The 19,937-nt window shown below is 49.9% G+C and overlaps 1 protein-coding gene across 15 annotated transcripts in view; it reads right to left on the reverse strand.

Moving 5' to 3' along the window:
* The window catches only part of TENM4 (teneurin transmembrane protein 4), a 2,941,751-nt gene that overhangs the window by 226,445 nt on the left and 2,695,369 nt on the right, over positions 1 to 19,937 (reverse strand). For 12 of the 15 annotated variants that reach the window (XM_086678435.1, XM_086678426.1, XM_086678434.1 and 9 more), the window contains 2 exons: positions 16,902 to 17,036; positions 7,119 to 7,374 (listed from right to left, as the gene is read on the reverse strand). In XM_086678435.1, the coding sequence (XP_086534561.1) occupies positions 7,119 to 7,374; positions 16,902 to 17,036 (391 nt within the window). The remainder of the gene's footprint in view (positions 1 to 7,118; positions 7,375 to 16,901; positions 17,037 to 19,937) is intronic. The other 3 variants (XM_086678438.1, XM_086678437.1, XM_086678436.1) reach the window with 1 other exon arrangement.

The following is a 19,937-nucleotide window of genomic DNA, read 5'->3' on the forward strand; positions in this document are numbered from 1 at the left end:
ACTTCTATAATTTAAGAAAAGAGAGCAATTATCTCTCAAACGTGCAGATCTGTTAGGACAGGGGAAGAGGCAGTGCACTGGAACAAAGGGTTTCTGGAGTGAGACTATGCCAGATTCCCTGAAAGAGCTTTCCACGTTGGCGCTAACTCAGATGTTAGCCATTTAGATCACTCAGGAATTTGGGGGGACGCTAGCACCTGCTGGAAATACTGCCAGTTTAGAATCCTACTGCTGACTTGAAATGCCCCTATTCTGTGCTTCTGAAACTTAGTTCTGAGTCGATAAGGCCTCATTTGATTGGTGAGGAAATCGAGACCCAGAGAGACATGTGTCCTGCTCATATGCGCAGAGCAACTTAGCGGCAGAGCTGAAACTAAAGCCTAGGTGTCTGGGCTCCTAGTTCGAGGCTCCTCCCCAAATTTCCTGCCCATTTCCCGCTCCCAACTCTGAGATTCCAGTTCTTCGGGAAAACAAAAGTTACAAGGCTCTCCTAATGAAGGCCCATGCTGCCGAGGCCTCCTTAAATCACAGTCCTGCCTGGTCTCCAGCTCACTGCTATTGGGAACTCGGGTGTGGACACTAGATTCATCGGACCCGCACACCGGTGGGTATTGTTACCTCATTTTAACAAATATGGAAACTGAGGCCCAGATTGGATGAGTGACTGCCCAAGGTCACACAGCAACTGAAAGGTAGAGCTGGGACTGAAAACCACATTCCTCCAACCTCACTGCCTCCAGCTGCCTCTCAGGAGAGAGTTGCTGAGTACCCGGAGAGGGGATGTAGTCAAGTGCATTCTGCTGTCACAGCTCCTTGCAGTGGGGAGGGGACCGCCTCCCCTCTACGCCTGAGAGGAGGCCTCGGGCAAGTCCCTGAGCTGCCTGCAGGGATTCTAGTTCCGGCTCAGGTCAGGCAGAGCTCGCCTTCTGAGGACAGAACAAATAGCTTTTGGGAAGGACGTGGCCAGAAAGTCACAGTGGCCAGGTCTTCAGACTGCCTTGCTCAATAGCTCATCTCACCGCGAGCCCGCTGTCCTGGCCATGCTTCACCCACAAAGCCCTGGGGCAGCCACCCAGCAGAACAGGACATTCTGCTACATGCTATACTAGCTGTCCAGCTACATTCTGCAGCTGACAACCCCAAGGTGTGCAGGGCGTCAGAGATTTGGCCAAGGCCCCATAAAGACTTTGTGACAGAGCCAGCATTTAACAAATGAATGAACAAAAGCAACAAAAAATGAACCGGGTCTTCCAGGTCACAGTGATCCTTCCGAAAGGCCAATCCCATAACGTTACTCTCCTATTTCAAAGATGTTTGTAACTACTCACCCCACTTCTGCCACCCTCAGGCCCCATACCCACCTCTTCTTCCTATAACTCAAGGCCCTCCATTGCCGACTCTCATTTACATGCATTTCCATGAGGCCCATGTGCTCCCGTGTCCCCCAACTCTTAGCCATCTCTCCAAGATACGAAGCTCTCTCAGCTCTCTGCTTTTGCCCAGCTGTCCCTCACCCGAGAATTCCTTTCTCCCCTGCAATCTCCTCCCGATGCAGGTCCAAATAATCAGGAGGGCAGCACTGGAGAGCAGCTAGGTCCTCTGGAGCCAGCTGGCCGGGGTGTGGATCCTGGCCCTGCCACTTGCTGGCTGTGTTTCCTCACGCAAGTTACTTCACTTTCCTGTCTTCAGATTCTTCATCTCTAAAGTGGAGATGATAATAAGACTACCTACCTGGTACAGCAGTTACCATAGCAGTCCTGACTGAGGTTTTCCGGAGGGTTCCCACCATTAACTGACGAGCGGCTGACTCACTGTGTCTAAACTACGTGTACAAACAATATGGTTTATGCCAAACACCTGCTTTCCTTCTGGGTGTCTGAATTTGGGCCGTTGCCAGGCATAAGGTGCCTGTGTGACCAGTTCCCAATAAAAATCCTAGGTGCTGAGTCTCATACGTGCTTCCCTCTAAGGAGCCCCAGTAAGGGCCCCATGAGTGTTTGGTGTGACTGTTTCTTGATGCCCCCATACAGAGGGAGCCACACTCTCCTCTCTGCTAAGACCACCCCCCAAGTCAGAGCACTATCCAAAGTGCCATCTTCATTCAATCATTTATGGGTCTGCCTTCCTCATAAGACCATGAGCTTCTTCTAAGATAGTGGCTCTGTTTTCTGCATGCCTGGGACCAAATCATCAAATGACAGGGACAATTGTCCACCCCAATTTCCTGAAATGCTCAGGAGTTGGCCTGGCCCACTAGAAGGTACTGTGTGCTATTCTGGGAACTATACCAAGCCTGGGTTGGAGACCACCAGGATGTCCTCCCATCCCTGAGGGGTAGACGGGGCTATTCCCCTAATTGAGCATGACCACACAACGGGCCTCAGGCTCCCAAACCAGGCCTGGGATCAGATGAGCTAGAGCAGGGGTCTGGCAGCCTCGTGCTCTGGCTTCCCCTTCATCTGACAGGAGCCTGACAGGCTATTAATCAGACAACCCCTATGAAATCAATTAAACATTTGATGCTACAGAGCGTGAATGAAGTGGACCAGGGTATAGTGGACCCTGAACACATGGATCCCACCAGAATGGACCACAGATGCACCAGCAGACCTCAAAGCAACATGTGACCCCCAGCTCTGGGAATCACAGGGAGGCCTGGTCTCCCCTTGGGGACTCCGTTAACCCTCGTAAGGTGCTAGAGGCAGTGGGTAAACCAAGTCCTCCCTCTCACTTGCCCTCCTGCCTTTGTCTCCAGCATGAAATCTAACCCCCTCCTGCTTATTCTGCCAGCTGTTATGCTGTTTTCTCAGCTATTTACTTTTGACTCTCAACATAGACTCAGTGCGACAATTACAGAAGGGCCTGTGACTGTTCCTCTGGCATCATGGGGCTCCCCATTCGGGTGCCGCTTGGTTAAAGGCTGTTGGCTACAGCCGCCTCAACTAGGCCCTGCTCCCTTGGGCTTTCAGGCCTCTGCTCAGGCTGTGCTTCCCTCACACCCCTTCTTCTTGGCTCCACCTGGGGAATCCTGCCTGTTCTTCGACAGTCAGCCCCACAGCACCAGGTCCCCTGGGAAGCCTTCCTTTTCCCCACTCAAGTTAGGTATAACATTTCATTCACTGTTCCATTGTTCATTCATTTAACCTGCGTGTTAATATTTTTCCAGTACCCATGATGTGGCAAGCCCTGTGCTGCCCGCTGAAAATCCGGAGGCAATTAAAACACAGATTCCTGGTATGTGCCTCTATCACAGCAGTTGCCCTAGTGCAAGAGTCTGTTCTCTTAGACATATTGCCCACTGGGCACACAGTAGGCATTCGGTGACTATTTCCTGAGTAACAAGCACTACATGGTAAGCAGTTGAGCACTTACTGCGTGCCAAGACATTTTCAGACCTGATCATATGTAATTGCTATCACAGCCTCAGGAGGCACTACAGTGGGTTAGAAGTGGCCGAAAATCCTTTGGCACTCTCCCCTTGAGAAGTCCCTCTCCTTGAAGCTGGCTGGCCTAGGACTGCTCTGACCAACAGAACAATGGCAGGAGGGACACTATGCCATTGCAGACCAAGCCTTTAGAAGGATCGGCGACTTCTGTCTCAGTGCCATGGAGCTCTGAGCCACTGAGTATGAAGTCCACTCCCTGCTGGGAAGACTGGGAGGAGAAGCCCTGAGACCACGTTAGAGGGTGAGGGTCCGCTGAGCCCAGCTACCCAGCCTTCTTCTCCAAGGCTCAGGCATGCGAGTCAAGCCACTTGGCTCCTTCAGATTGCCCAGCTAACAGCTAATATCACTGACCGACCCTAGGTCAGGAAGACCCAGCTCTTCCTGAACTCCCGACTCACACTGTGAAGTCTAATCAACTGGTAGAGTTTGACAGTCATTTGTTATGCAGCAATAGAGAATCAGAACAGGAAGTTACTAAGATTTTCTCCCTTTTAGAGATGAAGAAATTTAAGGTCTAGGATCACAGCCAGTGACAGGGTGGGGATGTGGGCACAGGATCTGCCTGGCCCAAAAACCTGTGCTATGAACAACTAGCTTCAGTGAAAGGACCATCACTTATGTACTCAGAGCACTGGGGCCAGACTTCCCTTTCCAAAGTGGGGAAAAAGGTGCAATCTCCTATTTCCTCTCAACTCTTCGGGTGAGCAGGAGTTCAATAAATATTTTTTCAAGACTTTTTTCTTTACAGGGTTGATATGGGAAGATGATGTATATGAAAAAACATGGGAAATCATTTTTATAGTGTGTCTTTTAATGCCAGGCACCATGCTTTATGTTTCTTATGTGATTCACTTCCTTCCAATCCGAGAGGCCTGAGTTCTTAGCCCAATTTACACAGGCAAATCGAGGGTCAGGGATGTTCATGAACTTGCTGGGACAGTAACTGTTAAAGCCAAGACAGGAATCCAAGTCCTCTGACTGTAAATTCTGTGCTATTCCTATCTTACCACGCTGGTCAAAATTATCTGCAGTTCTATCTGCCAGATGGGGCACCAACCCCTCTTCAACCTTGTTGGTTTTGTGACATCAACCAGGAAAGGTCAAGTATTAAGGCCCAGAATTCTGAATGTGTTACCGGCTGTATTACGCACCTCTCCCAGTTTGAGACCATCTTTAGATGCACAAAACTCTGGGGTAACAGAGGAAACCTACCTCAAACATTTCATCTGGGTCTTTAAGAGTAAGTAGGACTTTGCAAGACCAAGAAGTAAGAAGGAGGGCAGCTCTGGCGGACAACTGTACGAGAGCATGTGCAAAGGCACAGAGGCATGAAAGGGGTGGGCATCTTAGGGAAGACTGATACACACACACACACACACTCATACATATATCAGATGTTAAATATATATACCTGTATAGATTTACATAAAATAGTATATATGAATATATATATGCTGACATGTTAATGATGGTTACGTCTGGTAGTAGATAGAAGTGATTTTCTTTTATTTCCGAAGTGTGATAAAGTAGAAGGAAGGACAAAGAAAACCAAGTTCCGTGTGGTTTGTACAATGGACGTGGGAGGACAGAGGGTCAGAAAGGCAGGTGTCGGCTGGCTGATGAGGCAAGAGAGGTCAGCTGGGACCACTCTACCAGGAAAATGCCCTGCTGCTGGTCCTGTATCTTCCTTTCCCCTGAAAAACCCAGAGAACCACCTACTTTGATACTAAGGGATAAAAATGAACATCCAACCAGAGGGAGTGGCTACTGTGTTCCATGCAGAGAATCAGAACCATCGATTATTTGCTGACTTCTTTCAGCCATGTGCAGTCATTCAATAAGCCCATGGGAACTAATGGGGATCTGATTAAGCTACCCTGGGTGGGATGGCATATGATCATCCAGCTCTGTCACTGATGAGAGCCAAGGAGACATGTCAGGAAAACTCACACACGATTTTAGAGGAGGTCAACAAAAACAATATTAATTAAGAGACTGGGGGTGGGGCGAGCTGGGCGTTATCTCTAAGAGATTTGCTTTTGGAAAAGCGATTCTACAGGAGTAAAAGGGCACAAAAGGATGTTGATTTTCTTTCACTGGATCCCACAAGCTCAACGTGCAGATGTCATAATGCCAGATAGAGTCAGATGGGTACATGTTCCATGTGTAAATTAATTTCACCTCTTTAAGTGTGGGATGACTTCTGTCCTCTTCACAGATAAAGAACAGGAGTTTGAAAAAATAAAATCTATGTTTCCCCACTACTTAGGGTAGAAGATGAAGAGGTTCTAATTGTGCTAGACTGGGACACTTCATCTTTAGAGAAAGTAGGGAAAGGCTATGTCCCCCAAAGTCAACAGAGGGGTAAGAATTATGGGTAAATCTTTTTTTAAATTATTTTTTTATTTAAATTCAATTTAGTTAACATATACGGTGGTAAAGATTTCAGGAGTAGAATCCAGCGATTCATCACTTACATACAACACCCAGTGTTCATCCCAACAAGTGCCCTCCTTAATGCCCATCACCCATTTAGCCCATCCCCTCACTCAACACCCCACCAGCCACCCTCAGTTTATCCTCTGTATTTAAGAGTCTCTTAATAGTTTGTCTCTCTGTTTTTAACCTTATTTTTGCTTTTCTTCCAGATTATGGGTAAATCTAATTTTTGTCTTTATATCTTTCTGCATTTTCTCCAGTGAGTTTGTATGCCTGTATCTTAAAAAAACAACAAAACAAAACAACAACAACAACAAAAAACCCTCATTTTCATTTTGGTAAAATAGTGACTAACCAGAGGGAAGGAGGGCAGCTACAGAACTGATGCTGACTGAAGTCCCTGGAGGGAAGGGAGCACTCTGCAAGACTGGAAGAATGCAGAGGTGGAGAGGTCCGGGCCAGGGGAGACCAGGAGAAGGTGGCTGTGGTGTAGGGAAATAGCATTGCACACTGAGTCAGGCATCCTGGGTTCATATCTTAGACACACATCCACCATCTATGTGACCTGAACTAGTCACCGAGTCTGATTCTCAGCTTCCAAAACTCCCAAATGGGATCACAAATCACAACAAGCCCTTGGTAAAGTTGTGAGGATTACATCACATTTCAAGTATGAAAGGTCTTGTAACCAAAAGTTGATGGTGTCTCAATGTTAGGGATTATAGGGCTTGGCGAACGGTGAGAAGTCCGTGGGAGGGAAGGAGAGGAGAAAGGACAGGGAGCCTTCCCTGAGCACCCACCACAGGCCAGGCAGGTCCCAGGCCAGGCACAAGGTGACCAAATCACAGTAGGGAAAGGCGGAGATGTGGATCCCAATTAAACACTGATCAGGAAGGAGCCTACCCTCTGCCTCCCCGTGACACACTCAACTCTCATCTCCTTTTACAACAGCCTCCTCCAGCGAGCAGCACCCCCACCGCGTAGACAAGGAAAAAGGGCACACCGGGGCTCATACCTTTGTCAGCTGCAGGCCAGCCCTGGACCTTGCGGCTGCACAATTCGCAAGAGCCCGCTCTTCCTGCCCCACGCCCATCCCGCCGCCTGGCTCCCCAGCCAGAGAGCCGCCTCTGGGAGCTGCTGCCCGACCCCAGCCTCCCGGACCACGGCCGTGGGGGCACACGGAAGGGCCCCTCCGCCGACCCCCGGGGGCTCAGCCCCGCCCCTCCCCCGCACCTGGTCTCCAGGGGGATGTTGCTGTTGAGCAGCCAGTTGTCCTGGGCGTGGGCCGGCTCCTGGGCGCCGCCGGCGGGGGGCTCTCCGGAGAGCGAGTGGTCCGTGGGGGCCGGGCTGGGGTTGCTCCTCGGAGTGAAGTTGCCCCGGTTCAGGGAGTTGATGGAGGCCGCGTGGTGCTGGTTGGGCGTGTGCGCGTGCGAGAGCGGCGGCGGCGGCGTCCGGAGCCGCGGGTGGTTCTGCAGGCCGCCCGGGTGATCTAGGGCACAAACACGCGCGGTCAGCTGGGCGCCGGGCCACCGCCACGGCCGGGCCTGGTCCCGAGGCCCACGCGGGAGTGGCCGGGCGGCGACGGGCGCGGCGGACCATGCGTGTCCATAGAGTGGGGAGACGGTACTTACTGAGTACCTACTATTTTCGGTGCTAGGGACACATCAACCAACAAAACAGACAAAATCCCTGTCCCCTTGGAGCTTAAATTCGAAAAGAGACAATAAACAAGATTAGAAAAAAAAAAGTAGCCTCTGACGTCACCCACTTCACATGGTTTCTTTAATACTTGGTGGTGTTTTCCAAGTGTGGTGCAGGACCAGCCCCTTCGATATCACCTGGGAATTTGTTAGAAGAGAAAATTCTGGATCCCTGGCCCAGGCTTATTGAATCATGAACCCTTGGGTGGGCCCCAGCAATCTGATTTCACCAAGTCTCCAGTTGATTCCAATGGATGCTAGAAGTTGAGAAAGTATACAATGGTACACAGAAAATGAAACAAACAAGGTAAGGAAAACATGTAGTTTACTAAGGTGGTGATAAATCTGAGAACACAGAAAGCCAGGAAAGGGCCTGTGGCCTGGGTATGTGAGGCCTGTGGTGAAATTTTAGGCTAAGTGGTCAGTGATAGCCTGGGGGAGGGATGAATTTTGAGTAAAGGGAATGAGCTGAATTAAAAACCACCTGGGGGTTATTAAAAACCATCATTAACAGTTACTGAGCACTTACTGTGTGCCAGGCACTATTCTGAGCCCTCTCCATGTTTAAATTCAGCTGATCCTCATGACCCACTAAAGAGCAGGTACTATTTTTATCCTCACTTTACAGACAAGGGAATTAAGATACATCTTTTATTTACTCCTTTCAACTACTCAGAACAATAAGTATTATTATCACCAGATTTATAGATGAAAAATAGATTTCAAGATAAAGCCCACACAGGGTCTGGCAAGCCCTTCAGAGTGTGACCCACTCACCCTGCAGAATCCAACGCTACCTCTCATCATCTTCCTCCCTCTACCCTTGACTCCTGCCACACTTTTCCCCCAGAGGCCAAGAGGTCTGCTGCGGCAGTCTAGTGGCTAAAACCTCATTTCTGATGAGGACGGTCCCCAGGAATGTGCCTCGTACCCTCTGAAGACGTGCCATGCGGTGCTAGCAGGAATCCCCCTTAATGGGAGGCATTAAGCATGGGAAGCAAAACAGGCAGAGAGCAGACAGCCTTGCACCAGGGAGAAGGCGAGAATAGCAGGGTCATTTGTCCACCCGTCCTCAGGCATCACTTTAATGGAGACGTTTGGAGCCTGAGACAGAAGCCAGCAGCAGAAGCACCCTCCTGGGTTGGCCGAGTGTCCCCCCTACCCTTGGCCTTTCAGGCTGCTGGCTGCAGTCCTCATGGCTCCGAAGTAGTGAGAGGGATTGGACCACTATGTCTGAGGCTTATCAGGAGGCCAGCAGAGAAGGGTGACCTAGCCCTTGCTCCAGGCCTCCCACCAGGAGTCAACCTCCTTGTGGCATTTTTACCTAACGGATATTGATAGTTGCTGCCACTAGCCCTTAACTGTGTACTTTTAAAACCTTAACTTTTCTAATGCCCACAACAACCCCTAGAGGGCAGTATTATTATCATTCCCATTTTAAGGACAAGGAAGCTGAGGTTTGCAAAACTAAGGGGTCCTTTATTTTATTTTGTTTTACTTTTTTTTTTAAATCTTTTAAATATTTATTTATTTTTGAGAGAGAGCGTGAGCAAGCAAGGGGCAGAGAGAGAGGGGGACAGAAGATCCCAAGTGGGTTCCGCACTGACAGCAGTGAGCCTGATGTGGGGCTTGAACTCACGAACTATGAGCTCATGACCTGAGCTGAAGTTGGATGCTCACCCGACTGAGCCACCCAGGTGCCCCCCCCCCCCCCCGCCGCCACTTTTAATTTTAGAGACAGCACAATCGAGGAAGAGGGGCAGAGGGAGAGAGCGAGAGAATCTCAAGCATGCTCCACACTCAGTACAGAGCCTAACACAGGGCTTGATCCCACGACCTTGGGATCATGCCCCAAGCTGAAAGCAAGAGTCAGACACTCAACCAATTGGGCCATCCAGGCGTCACACTAAAGGGGTCCTTATTAATCCAAAGCCTGAATTCTGTCTACCAAACTACAGTGCCTTTGCATATAACAGACACCAGCCCGACTGTCTCAGTCCATGGCCATAGGCAGAATAAAACCCCTCAGTTCAGACAGCAAGCATATGAGGGCTGGGTCAGAACAGGCTGGTCTGCATGCCTACAGACATCTGCTTTGTGACTAAGTCAGGATGCCAAGCTCTGGCTTGATAAGGCTTTAGAAGCACTGCCAAGAGTCCTGAAACAATGAGATTTTAATGTATAAGACCACTAGTCATATATCTAAAAACCTAACTTCTAGAAGGAAATTCTCCTATGAGGATAAGGAATATCCTGGTCCAAATCCTCTCTGTATTTTGAAGCTCAGCTCAATTTCCACCTCCTCCAGAAAGTCTTCCTTGATCTGCCCTCCCCAAAGTTCTTTTTTCCTTGATTGAACACTAATAGCAGGTAACCTGGACCATGCAGCTTTTCCTTCTCCCTTACAGCTGGGGTACTTATGTCCCCATCTTGCCTCTCCTGGTAGGTATAAAAATCCCTGTCCCCTCTGTGCTGGTGACCACAGGCCCTACAACCAACCAGGTGCTCAGTATAGGCTTATTTAGTAAAATGGCTCTCATGAGTGGCTTGGGCAGTCTACCCAAGAGCATAAACCTAGTGTGGAGGACATTTGTGTGCCAAAAATCATAGCAGATCTCCCTGGGCTGTCTAGACCGTGGGCCTATGTGGCCCTTTACTGACTTACCTGGAGCCAGAGTTCCAGGCGCATCGGCTGGGCTCTTTGTTTCCCTTCCCTCATCCCTTCCATTCTGAGACCACCAGGAAAGGGGACTTTGAGTTTTCCCAGGTTCCCAAGGGAGAAGATCTGTGTTTTGGGACTTATCAGTGGGAGATCACTCACAACCCCCAAAAGAGACGTGACCTTCCTAAGGAGCCATTGTCTCCTCTGGTCTGAATGGAGTCTCCTTTCTGCTCCTAAGGCCAGGAGGGAGGATAGACGGCAGGCAGAGAGGGTCCTTCTTTTCTCCCCTTCCCCCTCTCTCATGTACACTCCCATCTAGACAGAGAAACTTAGAACCAGTTCGTTCATTCAACATTTACTGGGTGCCTATTCTGTGCCAGGTCCTGTACACTGCGTGTTGGGAATGCAATCGTGGATGAGACAGAGATGGCCCAAGAGAGGCCTGCCTCCCTGCTGGTTTCTACAAACTGGCTGGGTGGCCTCCAGTAACTCACTTTACCTCCCTCGTCCTTGGTCTGTGAAAGGGTGCACGCATTCCTACGTCACCACTTTCTGGAGGATGAAAAGCAACGGCCCTGGCTCCAGTGCCAAGGACTTGGGCTTCCGCTACTCCCACAGGGAAGGGACCACGTGCCACTCATCTCCATAGCCCCAGTCAACATTTACAGAATGTGGGGGAGAGAACAGCAAATTAGCTAGGTGGACTTCTTGCTCACGCAAGCAATGGCTTCTCTCCTGCTACCTGGGAGTAAGCATTGGTACACTTGCAAAGCTGAGCTGTAAATTTCAATTTACACCCTCTTTTCACAGATACAGGCTCCAAGTATATCTCTGAATCAAGCCCAGATATGAGTCATTTTTACTGTTATACTGCACACCTCTGTTAGTAAAGGCCACTTGCTTATCTGAGTTTTGCAAGCCTGGTTTTCCAGGCAGTATTTTTGCTTCCTACAAGTTCTCAGATATATTTGCAGTTGCTGGTTCCCTCCAACACCTCAGACGCTTTTTTTTTTTTTTCTTCCCACTTTATATACCACAAAAATCCTGAACATTGACGCCTACAGGAGCATCTCCCTGAACTGAGACATCATGAGGCTTCTTCAGAGTGCTCCTCCAAATAGTAGGTAATAGGAAGAGACTACGCTTTGATGTCAAACAGCCCCGGGTTCAAGTTTTGGCTTTGCTACTTATAAGCTCTGCGACGTGGATCAAGTTACTTGATTTCTCTGGAGCTTCAGTTTTCTTATCATTAACTGGAGATACTACCCACGTTATAGGGTGGTTACGAGAAGTAAAAGAGATAATGTATGTAAGGTGCTTAGCATAGTGCCTGGAATACAGTAATGAAAAAAAAATGGTAGCTATTAATTCCACAGTTACCATAAAGGCATGCTGAATGAATAAATTGTAAAGTGCTGACTCATCCCCGTGATAATCACTGTCCAGCATTTACAACAGGGGTTCCAAGGCAAAAAACCTTGAGAGAAAAAGGGCAAGAACATATCTGATAGAAATGTGGTACGCCTTTATTGCAGCTGGAGCCTATTCTGGACCACCCACTGGCTTCCAGGAGCCCTGGTCTAAGGAGGGTACCTGTGGCTCAACATGCAGATCAGAAGTGATTAAAATGGCTGCAGCCTGACCCTCAAAGCAAAGTCAGATGAGTGGGGTCTCCATGACTTCCAAGGGCCCCTTTCTGCACCAGATAAGCATGTCAGAACGAATCAAGGTGATGCTCTGTCCTGGGTTCAGGTGCACGCTAAGGTACCCCTTGCCCTAAGCAGAGGGCACTTCAGGTTCAAGTCCATCAGCAACACTAAAGAGCCCTCTGTTGTGCAGAGACTGGAGGGTTTTAAGATGAAGATAAGCCCCAGCCTTGGCAAAGAGCTGGTGTCTACATGCTTGCTGAAGAAACGTGTAAGAACAGAGGTCAGGCGTCTTCCAGATGCGGGCTCCGCCTGGGCTCCGTCTCTGACAAGCATGATTGAGGGCAAGTCACTTAACTTCTCTGAGCCTCTAACTCCTCATCTGTAAAATGAGTCTATAATAGTAACAGTAATAAAAGGAAGAGGAAGAGAAGGAAGAAGGGCTACCACAGACTGAATCCACGGAGATCCAGAGATGAAACAAATATGGTCCCTGACTTTGAGCTGCTCACAGACACTCAGATACTACACAAAATGGCAATCATGACGAAACTGCAGCAGTTAATAGTTATTGAGTACTTGCAACGCGACTGGGCCTGTGTTTGACTTATTTAATCCTTCCGATGCCCGTGTAAAGAAGGTACTATTATTACTCCCCATTTTGTAGAGGAGGAAACTAAGGCACAGAAAGGCTGAGTAAGCAGTTTGCCTAAGATTACAAAACCACTGAGTGGTGCAGCCACCATTTGAACCGGGCAGGCTGGCTCCAGGGCCCATGCCGTGAAACACTCTCCTGTACACATATGAAGTGAGTTGACTCAGGTAAAGAGCTTACGTCAGTCAATGCCTGTCACACAGTGAGCCCCTCCTCAAGCGGCGGCTCCCAGGATTCTCGTTAGCCTTCACCACATTGCTGCTGGAGCTCCATGGAGCACAGAGGCAGCTGCTAGACGGACGGCTGGGGCTGGGGAAGGAGGCTTCAGGAGAAATGACGTGTGACCTGTGTCTAACGGGCACACGTGAGGGGTTCAGAGGCCTGAGAGAGAGGCAGTGAGGCCCCCTGGAGCACTTGGATAAGCAGTGTGATGGCTGGGAGGGGCAGCGGCCACAGGCAGGGAGGAGACCCCGAAGGCAGGCCCAGATGGCGGATGCCTACAGGTGCCACATGAAAGAACTCGGCCTTCACTGGGAGGGTGACAGGGTGCCCCAGTGGGCTTTAAGCAAGGGAGTACCGTGCTCCCTAGTGTTTGAGGAAGGTGTCCAGTGGCCAGGTGGAGGCTTGAGCCAGGCGGGGTGAAACCACAAGCAAGGCCCTGGGTGACAGCTGGATGCCTGCCTGCCAGAGACTCCAGCTGAGTGGGTCATTATTCTTTCATAAGAGCGCCCTCATGAGAAAAAGGCATGAACTTCCAGGGCTTTGGCTTAGGCAAGGAATTCGAACGTGTCAACAGCCCTGCGAGCTAAGGCCAGCAGTGGCTCTGCGAAAGGGTGCCGGGCCCGGTGCCCACGCTCCTGCCGTCAGGAGCCCCGAGGTCTCCTTGCTCCAGAATGAACGACGACCTGGCGTGCACTGCACTCGTTCATTGGGTCCTAAAGATTGTCAGACGTGAAAGATGACGGTATTTAATTACCATAAAACACAAAAATTCCAGCTGCCTGCGAATGCCATCAGGAAGAGTTATTTGGCTCCCATTAAAATGCCATCGAGCACCACTAACTCGGGACGGTGATGTAGCCGTGCTGAGAGCTCAGCTAATGAACCTTGGCCTGCACGACCAATTTAGGGAGGCCAGAAAGCTCTTTGTCACCACAGTCGGCAGCCGGGATCTGATGGCCTGACTTCCAGGCTCAGCTCTGCCTCCTTCAAGCTGTATAATCTCAGACAATCTATTTAGCCTGCATTTTAGTTTCTTCACTTGTCAAAGGCATATGAAAGCACCTTGCAAGCTATAGGGTCCTATGTAAGGGTTAGAGACAGAGATCACCAGTATGATCATTACCTTAGCCCAGAAGGAACACGGACTGTGAGGCCCCAGATGAAACCACCAGTTTGAGCACAAGGCTAGTGGCTGAATTTTTTGCCATGTTTCTTCGCTCGTTCGTTCCCTCCCCGAACGGATGCTTTCCGTTCACTTTCACTGCTGTGCTGCTCTTTCTATGTCATGGCCAATGTGCAGTGATTCGAAATGGTACTTGGCCTGAACCCCAGATGGACTCATGGCAGGGAGGGTCCACGGAAGCGGAGACAGAGGACAGGAGCTTTCCCAGGGCTCCCCTTCCAGTTTTCTTGATGAGGGGTAGAAAAGGGTACCCTGAGGTCACCAGGGGGCCGTTTATGCTCCTCATTCATGCGGTCAGGGCAGAACTTTGAGTGGACACTCAGACTATTAAAGCGCTTTGTGTTGAGGGGCGCCTGGGTGGCTCAGTCGGTGAAGCGTCTGACTCCGGCTCAGGTCGTGATCTCACGTCTCGTGAGTTCGAGCCCTGCATCGGGCTCTGTCGCTGACAGTGCAGAGCCTGCTTGGGATTCTCTGTCTCTCCCTCTCTCTCTGCCCCTCCCCTGCTTGCACTCTGTCTCTCTCTCAAAATAAATAAATAAACTTAAACAAATAAAGTGCTTTGTGTTGAGATGTGGTGATGCGGAGACAGAATAGGACTGGAGCACAAGCCTCACCGTGGGTGGCAGTGGTTTTCCACCGGCAGTGTCTGGAAGGGAGTGTTTTCGGGTTGCGATGATGACCGGGGAGCACAGCTGGCATTTGGTGGGAGGGGCCAGGAAACCTGGCGCGTGCAGGGCAGGCGACCCAGTGACCCTGAGGGGCGTGTAGTGCAGTCAGCACTCAGTGTAGTCCTCGCTAGGGAGCATGGGTAAACAGCCACTAAAGACATTATTCTTTGTCTGCCTGCTCCACTCCCTTCCCACCTGAGACTACTCTCTGCCCTTCCCCGACACAGGCCTGCAGCACCTGGGCTCCCTTGCCCCACGGCTTCCACAGAGGTGTGGCTAGGTGTTGTTAGCACGACAGGGCACTGGGAGACCGGAGGAGAGGGATGTGGTGACGCCCTCCCCCCATCCTCTGCAGGGCAGCATCTCAGGCACGGACACTGCAGTTCGGTGGTAGAGTGGTCTGGGGAAGCTTCTAGAAAGAACAAGAACTGGGCATGTAAGGAGAGACAGGGTGGAGGTGTATAAAGTGGAGGGACGGGGCATTCGAGCCAGGGGGCCTGGCATGAGCAAAGGCCCGCAGGCTGAGAGACACAGGCTCCTCAAGGCAGCCAGGATGGTGGGGGGGCCTGGGCATGCAGAGTGGAGATATGGTGAAAGGGAGCAGAGGGAGAGGCTAGAGCCCACCTGTGAGGGCTGGGGGTCCGGCTGGGGGTCCACCTGGGAGCCTGGAGTCGGAAGGCAGCATTGAGGATACTTAGGGGGCTCACCCCAACTTCTGGCCTTTTAAGACCAAATGTCAGAGTAGTTACAGGAGAGAACCAGAATTGCCAGGCTTCATTAAAATGTACATTTTATGTACATTTTACATAAATGGACATAAATGTAATGAGGGGTTCCTCATCCAGCAATGAAAGTTCTCCTAGAGTGTGAGCGGGGGTGAGGGGCACCCTGCTGCCCTTGGCTAGACAGCTGAGGAGAGTCAGTGTGTCCGTCAGACAGAGGTATCATCAACATTGCTCTCTATTTCCAGGGTCATGGTAATTTACAGACGCACGAAACCCATCTTTCTAAGTGTGTATGAACAGCTTGGCTGGGCCACCATCGAACCTGGAAAAACTATCTCCCAACTTACACTGGCCCAAACTTCATTCTCGTGCTTGTCCCTGTCGGCCACCAATTGCTCTGTGACCTCGGCCGAGGCACTTCACCTGTCTGAACTCCGGTTTCCCCAACTGACAAACAGGAGGAGGCAGTGGTGGGAGTCCCGTCTCTTTCTAAAATCAAGACTGCATTATTCTTGGCAGATGAGCCTGGGGCCTTTGTTAATGAGCAGCTACTTACAAAAGATGTGCACAGCTAGCTGTATATTGGACTGTGCTGTGTGATTAGGCACCAGAGAAGGCAGGGAGATGGAAGAAAGAGAAACAGAGTGCTTCTCTCCTCCCACCCTCTCTTCTTGCTTCCCTGCTTTCCATTCCTTTTGCAACGGTCACTCTCCATAGGCCTTGTGCTTGAAAGCAGCCACACAGAGAGGGATGAAAGGCCCTGCCTATAGCATTGGAACAGGCTGGTTGGGAAAGGCCACCTGCAGCCACAGGGGAGATTTTTTTTTCTGGGTGGACGGCTTTCCCCCAACTTAAAGCTGCGTCCACCTCAGGGCAGAACTTGTCCTGGGAAAGCTTTCTGGTCGTCAGGTAAGTTTTCTGTCCTTCCACCGTCACCTTCTTACCCTTTTCAAAAATGGTCTGACCCACAAGCTGTTAGGGCAAGTCCCAAATCAATAAGAAACGATATTTTATAGGTAAGATAGGAGCGAGTGGATGCACGCGGGGGTGGAATTCAGTTCAACAGGAGTCTGTGTGTGTTGGAGCAGATGAGAAGCTCATGGAGATGCAGTAGGTTGTAATCCTAGAGGTAAAACACTAGGAAAGAAGGAGGTGATGGTCACGCTACTGATTAGCTGGCGTGGGTCCAGAGGAGGGATGCCTGAATTGTGGGTCATCGCAGTATCACAGAGACTGATCCTCCCCACAGGTCTCTGGAGGTAATGTTTTCCCTGGCTTCCTTGAATGGTGATGAGTTTAGAAACTGTGTTCCTGTGCGTGTAGACAACGGACCGATGCTGTTAGCCTGAAAAGGAGACGGGTTAGGGGAAAGGGCTTAAAGAAAGGGTGTGTGTCTAAGAGCCCTGGGGAAACACACCAGATGCCTTATGATAAGCTGTCCAAGTTTTGTCACTTAAGCCGCACAATCCGCAGCTAGGAAATTAAACACATAATTACGTGATGTTATGGAGAGCCCTAGGTTAAAGAACTGTTCCCAGGTTTGCCATTAACTCACTCTGTGACTTTGAGCAAGTCCCTTCCTCTCTCTGGGCCTCAATTTGTCTGTCTTTTATAGATGATCTCCTGAGGCTCCTTGCAGCCTTTGATGGTCTGATTCCTTGTGGCTTCCGTGCCCCTTTCAGGGGACTTCCTGAAAAGAAGAGGATGTGTAGAATGCTACTGCTGCCTCCAAACAGCTAAAGGGTGGGAGAAGGAGAAAACGTACTCCGTGGGGCTTTAGGAGAAAGAATCAGGACAAAGGCCAGAAGTTACTTGGAGCCACCAGCAGTCAGCTTAAGGGAACCCTTCTTCCTGCCAAGCTCTGCAATGGGCCGCCTTCACAAAGAGGGAGCTCCCTGTTAATAAAGCAGCAGATTTTTTAAAATGTTATTATTTATTTTGAGAGAGAGACACAGAGCATGAGCAGGGGAGGGGCAGAGAGAGAGGGAGACACAGAATGCGAAGCAGGCTCCAGGCTCTGAGCTGTCAGCACAGAACCCAACACAGGGCTGGAACCCACGAACCATGAGATCATGACCCGAGCCAAAGTCGGACACTCAACCAACTGAGCCACCCAGGCGCCCCGGTAAAGCAGTAGCTTAAAGAATCTCAACCTCTTCCCTGCACGTCACACCTCTGCGGCTCAAACAAAATACATACAGAGCTGAATCTAATGCCTCCCTGCTTCTGAGCCCCCAATCCTACCCCCCTCTCCTAAGCTCCTGATCTCACCACCACCAGCTGCTGCCAGAGCTGCCCCCCCAGTCCACCAAAGCAGACCTCGGGGAATCACCACCGCCTCCTCCCTCTTTTACCAGGGAGGTAAAAATTTTACCAGGTCCTCACCACTCCCACTGTCACTACCCCAGCTCGGGTCTTGTAAGTGGACACCGAGCCCGGAACCATCGCCAACACTGGCGTCCCACCCCACAGGCTCTCCCACCTTCAATGCATTTGCCATCCGTTAGCAGGAGTGAGCTTCCTCAAAGAAAACAATCTTGTCAGTCCCTCATGATAAAGCTTCAGTGGCTCCCCACTACCCACAGGACAAGACCCCTCACCATCTGGCCAGAACCTGCCACTCCAGGGCAGCACCCACAGCTTTCCACTCCCCTCTTTAAAAAGGTACTAAGGTTGGGGCGCCTGGGTGGCGCAGTCGGTTAAGCGTCCGACTTCAGCCAGGTCACGATCTCGCGGTCCGTGAGTTCGAGCCCCGCGTCAGGCTCTGGGCTGATGGCTCAGAGCCTGGAGCCTGTTTCCGATTCTGTGTCTCCCTCTCTCTCTGCCCCTCCCCCGTTCATGCTCTGTCTCTCTCTGTCCCAAAAATAAATAAACGTTGAAAAAAAAATTAAAAAAAAAAAAAGGTACTAAGGTTAACGGGCTAATTATAAACCACTCATGCAACTGCTCCCTGCTTGCCTCCTATGCATGGCTTTGCACATGCTGTTTTCTTAGGCACGGATGGCTTTCTTGGTTCCTTCACCTGGTTAACTCAGATGCAGAGTTACTTTCTCCAGGAAGCCTTCTCTGACCACCACCTTCACCCCCGGTGTGGGCTCAAGGCACCTCTTCTGGGCTCTTATAGCCCTCAGAGCTCACTCTGAGTTATCATATTTTGTTTGCACGTCTGTCTCTCCTGCTATGCTCTAAGCTCTGGCAGGGGTCTTAACATGTCAGGGGCTGTGAGGCTAGGAGCAGATGACTCCTCTCTCCAGGGTACATGGCAGGATCTTTCACCTAGGTGCTGCCACTGATTCTCAAGGGGCATGGTACAATTTGGGCACTCTGATCTCTTTAAACTTGACCTGATGTTCTTCAAACTGTACAGGAAAGACAGAGGTGGATGTGACACTGAGGTGGATAAAAACTTAATATTTTAATCAACAGTCGAAGATGCCATGAAAAGGAAATCACGACAATGGAGCTCAAGGCTCCCACAGGGAATGGCTCGCTTTGTTGAAACTGATGTCAGCACTGAAGGTCAGGGCAGGTGGTTTTCCTAATTCTAGTCCCGCTCCCACTGCATGGCCTTGCAGGGGGCAGAATACCACCAAATGGACAGGTGAATTCTCATTAACCCTGTTCATGTGCCTCCCTGAACTTTTACATCCATCAGTAATTTTGAAGAAACTATTTTCTCTTGTAAGAAATACAGACATGCTAGATGGAAGCAAGAGGCTGCTAGAACTCACAGAGCATTATGGCATGGTCAAGTGCCAAGGCTCAGGCTCAAGATGCTTTGGGTTCAAATCCCACCCCCCCACCCCCACTTACACACCGGCCACACTACCGATCTCTTTTGGATCTCAATTTCATGCCATGAATCCCATTCAAACAACACGGTGGCCAAGAAGCCAAGTGCTAAGTCACATGGAACGGAGTTTGAAATCAGGCTCAACCACTTAGTAGCTCTGTGGTTTCCAGAAAGCCTTGATTTCTTCATCTGTAAAATGGGGAACAGAGCACCATGTACTGATTAGTGTCGTTTCAGGGATTTAAGGACATGGTGCCTATAGTCTTTAGCAGAATGATTGGCAAGGAGACTCAGTTGAGGTTAACTATTAATTTACTCTCATAGAGTTACGTCTAATTACATTCCCCTTAGGCTATAGAGTCTTCAAGAACAGAGATCTTATCTCTGCTTGGTCTCTCCTATACCTTCAGCTGTCTTCCCTGTAAAGGCTGTTAAGTTCATCTGTCCCTACGTGTTGAATGAAACTAAATTAAGCCCCTATCTTTGTATATCTGGGCCCCAAGAGGTTGCTGGGGGGAAGAGAAATATTTATCAATACGTGACAATGAGCAGACTCCTTATTTTATCTCCAGAGTAATACTGGAAGGTGGTTGTTAATTTTCACATTTTATAGGCAAAAAGACTTAATTTCGCAATTTTACAGACCAAAAAAACAAAACAAAACAAAACAAAACAAAACAAAACAAAACCTCTGAGTCTCATAAATCTGCTTACACCTTGGTCTATGAACTCTCTCAAATTTTTTTCAGCAATGGGGTAATGGGGTATCTCGGGCCCTAGCATTTGGGGCAACTTTAT

This window comes from Puma concolor, chromosome D1 (assembly GCF_028749965.1).
Source record: "Puma concolor isolate L17-30 chromosome D1, mPumCon1.1.hap2, whole genome shotgun sequence".
In the NCBI taxonomy this organism is placed as follows: Eukaryota; Metazoa; Chordata; class Mammalia; order Carnivora; family Felidae; genus Puma; species Puma concolor.